Here is a 9,945-nt window from a genome sequence, read left to right as displayed (position 1 = left end):
TTTAATTGAATACATTTGATTCCTTCCTGCCAGCTTTTGACTCCTGAACATTGCTCCAATAAACCCACAGTATGGATCCTAACCCAGTAACACAGAGAAATTGGGAAAAAGCAGCATCAGCTTATAGTCCAGTAATACAAGCATAAACATTTATCTGAACAGTCACTATGTGTATATACTATATACCTGTCTCTATACATACATCTCCACACACATCTATGGGCATTGGAAACCCAAACCCAAGCTTGGGGGACATCAGATCCTGATTTACTTGCTCACTTTGCCAGGTAAACTTTTACTCTATTTATTGTTTCTAAAGAATTATTGCTGTAAACCAGAGCCTGGCCCTATTATAAGGACAGAAGTCCTGGTGTTACAAAGCCACTCCTTCGGGGAGTTGTCCTGGGCAGAGGTTACCCCTTTTGCCCCTTTTGCCCCTCCCTAAGCCTTTTACATCATTTCCTTCCTTTTGCTCAGCATTCTAAATTCTAGAGAGAAGGTAACTGAAATGGTCAAGACGTTGTCTCCGATTTATAGAACCCAGAACTTCTGGTAGGCCTTGTAATGCTCCGCCTCGGTCTTTAGTTCTTTGAATCAACTAACAGAAAGCATGTAAACTGATATAAGCTCAGAAAAGTGGTGTGTCTCCCGATAGAGAATTACAGGAGCTGGCTTTAGGAGGCACAGAACTAGTATGGTGTGTGAAGACAAAGATAAAAGGAGACGCATGTCCTGAATAACAAAGACCCTGCCCAGTTCTGCCCCTCCCCTTCCTCCTTACAAAAGACTGTTGCACCCCCTAAGTCCCCCAAGATGGAGCTTTGTCAAAGATGGGAGTCCATCCACCTTCTTCAGAGCAGCCCTTGAATAAAGCTGATTCCTTCCCACCAAGTGTTTTCCCAAATATTCACTTTCAAGTAGTACTCAGCCTGGAGTTTATTGTAGCACAGGAGGAGGCAGATGGTGTGGGGGGGGCGGAGAGTGAAAGAAAAGATAAGTGGTGGGGGGAGAAAAAGAGAAGGGAGAGAGAAGAAAGTAAGAGGAGAAAGAGAGGGGAAAAAAGTAGGGCGATTCAGAGAAAAAAAAAGGGAGTTGGTTTATATGTGTAGCTATAAGGCCCCAGGGCAGAGGGTATACCCCACTCTGTCAGGATGAAGTGATCTGCTATCCACCCTCCAAGTCCCACCACCACCATCATTTTTACGTCCCAGGTCCATTTTTTTAATTAACGCCACAGATTTCCCCAAACAGGCTGCCCCTAGTGTTCGAATTTGGAAGAAGAGTACAGAGGATAAAAGAGGCAAATGAAATCCTGAGAGCCACACCATCACTGAGGAAAGCTCCACCTTAGACCTCAAGCGTTCACTTGTGGAGGTGGAGCTCCACTCTTTCTTGGTGGTACTAAGCCTCCACCACCACAGTCTCTTAGACCATTGTCATCATGCCACCTTGATGGGTAGTGAGAGCTTTTGTTGCATATGAATTCCAAAAACTATATCTCATTTTATCTCTTACCCCTCAGGATTGCGAACCCTACTGCTGCCCAACATTAGGAAGAACTTAAGAAAGAGGCACTTTGCTAATGTGACCTCTGTATGGGGTGGAAGGACACAAGCTCAGTTCATTACCAGAAAAGAAACTGGCTATCACAGTTCAAATGCAATTCCAACTCCAGTCCCTATGGAGTCCATTGGTAATTCAGCCATGATTAGTCTTCTTCCAATCCCTAACCTAGAGACCATCCAATAAGCCTCCAGGAGTCCCTCCTTCCCTTCTTCCTGACTTCCACCTGATAATGCCATTCAGTGACCCTAGGATGGGGAGGGGGAAGCTTCAAAAACACAGCTGAAGGGCCTGAAGCTTAGGCATTACCTGACACTTGTTAAAGATGCAAATGGCTTGCCCACCTGGACCACCTGGATCTGAACCTACATTTAACAAGACCCAGAGGTGATCTTTGTGAGCATTAAACTTTTAGAAGTATTCTATAAGGGAGACTCTCTGGAGAGGGCTCTGATCACGAAAGTAAATCATCAGCTAGTCTAGTCTTTTCTTGCGCATCCTGACATCTTTCCACAGCCTCACTGTCAGTTATTGCTTTGACAGATTCCTCCCCATAACATCTTGCTAAAGCCTCTTTAGAAAAGAGAGGGGAGGAAAAAAGAAGGGGCTGGAAGGAGACCACACCATCTAGAATGCTGAAAATATAGGCAGGGAGGTTGGGAAATGAATAGGAAAGAAGGAAGGAGGGGAGGAGGGGAGGAGGGGAGAAAGACCCCACTTCTTACCCTCTGCTTCCCTGTTTTCTAGCTAGGAAAGTCATCCCTGAGGTTCCCCTCTTGGTTTTCCACATGACTAAGCTGCACGGGTCCTGTCTAATCATACCACCGGCAGCCTGGCTGCCTCTCTCCAGTTCCTCCACTTGCATAGAGTCCAGTAGGCCTGCAGACTTGACACACAGCCCACCCAACTGCCTTTGCCACACACAGCTTTCCATGGTGGCCTGGCTGGGTGCAGGATTGCTGGGTCTCTGGATGTTACAGCATGGAAGGGTCCATCCAACTCCTGGTCTGCTTGGTGTGTGTCCTCCAGATGGGTAAGATTCTGCTTTTCACTCTAACCCAGGATAGACCGTCTTAGCTATGGTCTGCTCCCCTCAAAGCTCTGCAGCTGGGTTTGCCCACAGCCTATAGGTCTGAGCAGGCTATGACCTATAGGTCATAGCATTAGAAGGCTATGGCGACAGAAAGCAGAGGTCCAGATCTTAGTATTGTCTTAGGTTTCTGGGTGACTTGGGGGCAGTTCACTGGCTTCCTGAACCTCAGAATTCCCCACTATACAAAGGTCACATTCCCATCTTTTGCTGTGAAAAGAATAAAATCCCAGGACTAGGGAAGACAGTGCAGGTCCTGGACACACTGGGTACTGCTATCATTTAACTGTTTTGTCTTGATGGGCATGGCCCTGGAAACAAAGGGAGAACAGCACATGGTTGTTTTGTAATATGGATGAGGATGACTTCATGTGGGGAATGGGGCCAAGGACAGAGACCACACCACCCTCCCAACAGGAACACTAATGGGTGAGTGGGGCCTCTCCTCTGCCACCTCATTTAGTGAATTGGTATCCCTGGGAATAGTACTTCTCAAAAGATGCAGGGGAAGGGGGACACCTGCATCATAATCAGGGGAGGGGGCATTACTTAAAATGCAAATTCCTTGGCTCTATCCCCAACCTGCAGACTCGGGACATGAGGCAGAAAGACCCAGGAGCCAGCATTTCCAAACACCCTCTCAGGGGCTACTCTCCCATGCAGTTTAAAGTAGTAAGGACAACTGGCCACAGCATGCCCCCTAGCCCTTCTCTCCAGACCAATCCTTTCCCCAGCCCCAGCCTGGAATGTACCTCTCCTGTTTCTAAACTCAGCATCTATGTTATCAGTGCATGACCATCATGGGTCATGTGCTGACACCATGGTACTCTGAGCTTCCAGTCATCTTTCCTGGTATGAGGCCTAAGTAGAATCAAGATATGAACCTGGTATGTGTGGCTTTATCCCTCTTTCCCCCAAATCACACCCTGTCGATGTTCTGTGGCAGAGACAGGGATAGGTAAGGGCTATCTTTTCCCCAGATGATCTAAATAGGACATTTTTCTGGGAAGGGAAAACTAAAAGGACAGGCCATGCCCATACCTTGAGTGGCAGATAGATGAATTGTTAAGGACACAAGTGTTGGTATCATATATAGCTTGGAGTCCTGCCTCTGCTATTCACCAACTATGAGCCTGGAGCCCATTATCTAACTTCTATGAGCCCTGTAGAACAAGTCCCTGGTCACTCACAATGGCATGGGGCAAGAGAGCTAGATCCGGGATGAGAGAAGCAGGGCTTTGAGGTTTGGGGCTCCAGTTTGACTTTTCCTCAACTGCTTAGCATGATCTGCTATGAATCATTTAGAGACAAAATTCAATGCATGGTATAGTGGATGGCATGTGCCTTTAATCCCAACCCTTGGGAGGCAGAAGCAGGTGAGATTGTTGGGCCAGCCTGGTTCACATAGTGACTTCCAGGCAGGCTGAGACTAGGGAGACCCTGTCCAAAAAGAAAAAAGAAAAAAGAAACTTAACAAGAAATAAATAAAATAAAAACAAAATTCAGAAGAAGCGTGAGTAGATCAGTCTTAAGAACCAAATCCAGGGGCTGGAGAGATGGCTCTGCAGTTAAGAGCACTGACTGGTCTCTTGCTGAGGATGCGGGTTTAATTCCCAGTACCCACATGGCAGCTAACAACCAACAGTAACTCCAGTTCCAGGGCATCCAACACCCTCTTCTGACCTCTGCAGGCATTGAACAACATGGGTGCACTTGTATACATCCAGGCAATACAATAATACACATAAAGTGAAAATAATAAATAAAATTTTTAAAAAGAACAAAATCTAAGTCAGACATGCAGTCTGTGTGCTGCAATCATTGACTGACTGGGCTTTACATGCCAGCAGCCATCTCACTGTTCAAACCTCAAGGTCCCACTTCCTAAACCCTTGTGGTTGTTGTTCTCTTGTGATCCTCTACATGGTTCTTCCAGAAGATACAGGCTACAGCCTGGGCAGGTGACCCTGAGGTTCAGGCTCAGTTTGACTGCCACAGGTAAGTCCCTAGGCCTCTAGGAGTAAGGTATCCTAGGCTCACCCATCCCAATCACTGCCTTGTACACGTTTAAAAGAATAGGATCCAAGCTGGGCATAAAAAAACAAAAATGGAATCCAAAAGGGCCTGAAAGGTGAAAGGAATTCATCCTAGGAACTCCATTTCTCACGCTCTGCTCCCTCACATACTGGGGCCACTTGTACCTCAATCACAATGTCTAATCTCCCAGCAGCCCCCACATAGTTCATCTTCCTCTGTTCATCTTCCTGTGCCTCCCCCAGTCTAGTTTTAGAAAGCTGCCAAAGGTAGGCAGTGTGGTATTGGAGGAACAATACTTGTCTAAATGATGATCTTGCACAAGGCCACAGTCTTTCTTCCAGGCTGTGATGGGCAGCTGTGCCCATTGCAGTACATCACAATAGCTGCCAACCTCAAGACTGAGACTCTGGTCCAGTCTCCTGACCAGCAGCTCATTTACTCTTAACTGCAAGTAGACGATCCATGTTCCTGTGTCCGGATGGCTCAGGAAACCCAGGGGGCTATGCTAGGGCATCAAAGCCTAGGTGGAAGTAGGAGCTTTCTGGGGGGTGCCCATCTCCTCACACCATGCACGTGCTAAGATCTGGGGCTGGCTTGGTTCTAAAAAGATTTTACTTTACCAGCTCTGAACACAAGAGAAAAAGCAAACCAAAAAACTAAGGCAGGCATGGTGACACACATTAGGAGTTCAAAATCATTCTCAGCGACACAGGGAATTCAAGCTCAACATGGGCTACATGAGACTCCATGGAGAGAGAGAGAGAGAGAGAGAGAGAGAGAGAGAGAGAGAGAGCACAAAATGATAAGAGCGGTGATAGAAGTCACCTCACCCAAGGACCTTGGCGGGGGGCTTATTATGGAGAAAGGTCAGCAAGAAAACAGCTGCTGCCTGGAGCCAGGAGGAAATGGGAGGGTTTAATATGGAGGTCTCCCCTGCTCCCAATAAGCATTGTGGGCAGGTTTGCTTGACTGAGAAAAATCCCACCTTGGGGGGAGAAGAGGGAAGCAAAGTAGGACCCAGCTCCATGAAGAGTACCCTGTGGTGGGCACTGGTTGCAAGCCTGTGGCTCTATGTCTCCATCAGCTCAAGTGAATGGGCCACATTGACAGCCACATCACATCCACACAGCTGGATAGACAGGGTTAAAGGGAACCTCTGAGGGACACAGAGACCAGACATGCCTTTTCTTCACACTCCCTTAAACTCAACCCCTTCCTAGAAACTTCTAGGTCTGTTCACACTAAAGGATGGAATTCTGCCTGCCCCCCATCTCCTTCCTCCCTAGTTTCCTTCCCAGTCTCAATTTTTCACCATTGAAAAGCTAGAGAGAAAATGGCCGGAGCAAGCTGAGGGTCCGGAGAACAGCATGGTGCCAGGGGAGGTCAGTGAACTGCAGCTTACCCCAGCTAGACCTGCCCCCTGTTGGTGAAGTTTGATGGCTAGGCTGAACATAGCTCCTTACCCCTAAACCTGGCCCTCAAGGGGCCACCATGCCCAAGAAACCACCAATGAAGCCGCTCCTCAGAGCGCCCGGCTAGCATGCTCAGGTGGGCCCCAGAAGAACAGCCCCTTACATATCACTAGGCTCTTCAAAGTGGCTGCCTGTCTACTGGCAATGTCAGCACTGGAGGAGGGGGCAGAAGCCCAGCAAGGCCTTGAGGGACTCCAGTTCTCATTACTATGATGTCATCCCTCCTGGAGGGAGTCAGTCCATGGTGACCTGGCACCATCCTCTCCCACCCACAAATCTATGACTTGCTTCTCATGAAAAACTGTCCTATGAAGCCTACCATAGCAGAGCTCATTGTTTTCAAGTGCCAGTTCTCTGGCCCTTGTCCCACTGTAGCCACCATGGGGCTCACTTTCCTGTCTGTGACATACCCAGGTAAACCTTTAATCCAGTCATTATGAAGGATAGGCAAGGTGTGAACATGTCTTTTCCAGTAGCTGAGTTTGCTGGCTAGCTACTGCCTTACTCTTAAGAACCAAAAAGTTTTTAACTAAACGTTGTTCTAAAATACTTTATGTACTTCTTTGCCATTTTTATCCAAATTTGGCTTTCAGACATAGGGTTTTTTTTTCTTAAGTACTTTTTTAGTTCTTTGAGAGTCTTGTTATATAGTTCAGGCTATCCTGGAACTTATTGTGTAGCCTAAGCTGCCTTGAATTTGAGATCTTCCTGCCTCAGTCTCCTGAGTACTGGGATTACAGGTTTTGAAGGTGGGGGAGAGATGATGCCAAGTGGGCAGTCACCATGGACTGACTGTGTCTCTGAGAGGGATGGCATCATGACAATCAAAGCAAGCATGTCCAGACAGATTTTCAGACTTAAAGTCACTTTAGAAAATATCCAGAAACATTATTTCATGAAGGAGCAAGCAAGCCAGCAAGCATAGAGACTTACTCAAAGTCCCACAGTCAGCTGCAGAGCCAGAGCTGGAGCTACCACCACCCCACAGGAGGGATGCACCATTAAAACAGGGCAGCACTTAGGACAATGACCTTTCTTTATCTCTGGATGTACCTGTTCAACAGTCTGATGCAGAGTCATGATGAGTCAGGGCCCTCTGGGTTCACTCCTCCAAATGGTACTGTAGGTCAGCCATTTCAGCTTTGAGGTATCTTTGAACAGAGCACCTGTCACTCAGCCTGATGCAGGATGGTGATGAGTCTGGCTTTCATCCTGTGAATGGTGCTGTATTTTATCACTTCTGCTCTGAGCTTGCCTTTCATTGTTTCCACTGATTTCCTTCCTCCCTGAGTGAATGCCAGCTGTCATTTCTTGCTGCCTTCAATGCCCTTATGAACAGACACTATTTCCTAGCTTTTATTTTGCTTAGCTAGGAAACTAAGTAAACATGTTAGAACTGTGCAGAATTGTTTTACAAAGCAGTAGCAGAACAGTGGCTAGATGTTCAACATACTGACTAGGGCGTTGTTGCTACCACATCCCCAACATTCAGCACAGTCTCTTCAGCAGTAGACTCAATAAATTTTAAAATAAATAAATAGGTAAATAAATGGCTAGCTTCCAGGTCAGCTAAGGACTGGGGACTGGATTCAGCTCATGTAAGATGCCACATAGAGCTGCCAATGATGCAGTGACTGGGTGTCCCTGGCATTTCACCATTGCCTAGCAGCCCACCTAGCCTCTCTGTTCACTCCTTTGCACAGCTAGGGAGGGGAAGGAAATAGCACATGAGGAGCATCAGTTGTGTCTACACGGGTACTTTCTTTTGGTCTTTTATCCTGTGAGGAAGCTGTTATGGGCCCCACTTTACTACAGAGAAACCTGAGACGGGGGGGGGATTATTTGTAACTTGCAAAAAGATCACCCAGTATATGAGGAAGCCTAGACCAATGCCAAACACAGATCAAGTGCTTAGATACATCTGATGGAAGAATGACCAAAACTGGGATGGTCACCTAAGCTCAGCTGTGCCAAAATTGGCATGTTCTCACCATCTCTGGTGGCCTATCACTAACTGTAGGTATTTGGGGCAACAGAAAGAATGTAGACCTCCCACTGACCCCTGGAGGTTGCTAGACCTTTCTCTAGGTGAGACCTCAAGAGTCATAATTATGATGACGTGAACCTAGAGAAAGGGCCATAGCTCCAGTTCAGGAGTTATCCATGCTCCATCCTAGCAGACAGGCATGAGCTGCTCAGAGGCAATGGTAAATGTCACCAGATGCCAGGAGCTAGGATCTCTGCCAAAGCAAATCCCTTTGTTCTCTGGGCAATCCCTGCCAAAGACTTTTCAGCTTCACCTTGAGTCTTTTGGGCAGGCCCACCAGAAGCAGAGTCCAGGCAGTACTCCTTGGAACCCACTCAGGAGGTGAACAGGAAACATACATCTGCTAGTGGGAACCAAGAGAGGAGCCTCTGCTGACAGGACCTCTATGTTCCCTTCTGCTCCTAAAGCAAATTCACCAGGGCCTGCCCTACACATCACACCTCACAGTATTTCAAATCAATACTTGGGCAACTGAGCGTGAGGGTTATGATAAGAACATGAACAAGAGAGGCAGAATCACCCAGGGGCAAGCTGAGGCTCTATTACTGGTCGGCTATCAATGGGCCTTGTCAAGTCACATGGGCTCTGAAAGCCCCAGTTCCCCTTTCAAATTCAGCCAGTGATGACATTTTGTGGGGTTGTTGTGTGTTTTAAATGAGATGAGGAATGGCTCCCAACAAACTGATAATCTTCAGTAGTCTGCCTTCCTTATCCCATCATGCCTCTGTGCCCCTACAATAGCCATGCCTCAAGCTTTCTTTTTTCAGATTTTCAAGGCAGGGTCTCACATAGCCCAGGCTACCCCTGAAGTCCTTATGTAGCTGAAAATGACCTTGAATTCCTGATCCTCTCCTGAGCACTAGGGCTACAGGCATGCACCCCTATGTCTGACAGCAGTGGTCATGGCTTGCTCCCCTGTTCTTTGTGCCTAAACTGTTACCTGGAGTCTCAGTGGAATCCCCCCATTCACTGAGCTCTGCAAACCTCTCTCATGGACTCTACGATCCCTGCTTACCCCATCCATATATACCTTCCCTACCAGCCCCCATCCTCCTGCCACCCTAACCCCCCTCCATCCCAGGGCACAAGGTCTAAGAGGCCAGAGCCAGATTTGGGGCTCAGGGAAGCCAACTGCTGCAGGGATGATTCCACAGAGAACAGAGGCTAAATGAGAGGAAGCCAGTGAGTGAAAGCGGGCTGGGAACCAAGTTCAGACAAAGGCAATATTGTTCATGTCCTCAGTAGAGCACCTGGCAGACTGCAGTGTAATTATATGTTCACTGGTCTGTCTCCATTCTAGCTCAAGCAGGTTGATAGGGTATCCTGTTCATCTTTTTCTCCACAGCTCATACCCCAGCACTTGACACAGAGTGCAGAAGTGTCCAATAGATGTTTGCTGAATTGATGAACAATAGCAGACAAGGCGTAGGAAGTCAGTGACTCCATGCCCCTGCAAGATGCAAAAGATCAAAAGAGCCTAGGGTCACAGAGGATAGGAAGTAGCAGGGAAACAGGTAGGAGCAGAGGGCACACAGCTCTTGGAAAGCTTAGGCAGGAAGATTGCAAGTTCATGCCTATAATCCCAAGATTCATGAGGCTGAAGCAGAAGGATTGACGTGAGTTTGAATCCAGGTTGGCCTACACAGTAAGTTCCAGGCCAGCTTGAGCTACACAATATGAGGGAAGGAGGGAAGAAGGGAGGGAGGAGGGAGGGAGGGAGAAAGGGAGGGACTGAG

At 47.6% G+C, this 9,945-nt stretch overlaps 1 protein-coding gene across 1 annotated transcript in view; it reads left to right on the top strand.

Moving 5' to 3' along the window:
* Nucleotides 1-2,544: 2,544 nt before the first annotated feature.
* The window catches only part of Siglec15 (sialic acid binding Ig like lectin 15), a 13,202-nt gene continuing 5,801 nt past the window's right edge, over nucleotides 2,545-9,945 (top strand). The window contains exon 1 of the mRNA XM_029560080.1: nucleotides 2,545-2,596. Within this exon, the coding sequence (XP_029415940.1) occupies nucleotides 2,545-2,596 (52 nt within the window). The remainder of the gene's footprint in view (nucleotides 2,597-9,945) is intronic.

Source organism: Nannospalax galili, unplaced genomic scaffold, assembly GCF_000622305.1.
Source record: "Nannospalax galili isolate Female #2095 unplaced genomic scaffold, S.galili_v1.0 scaffold169, whole genome shotgun sequence".
NCBI classification, from domain to species: domain Eukaryota; kingdom Metazoa; phylum Chordata; class Mammalia; order Rodentia; family Spalacidae; genus Nannospalax; species Nannospalax galili.
This window is presented reverse-complemented; position numbering and strand designations above follow the sequence as displayed.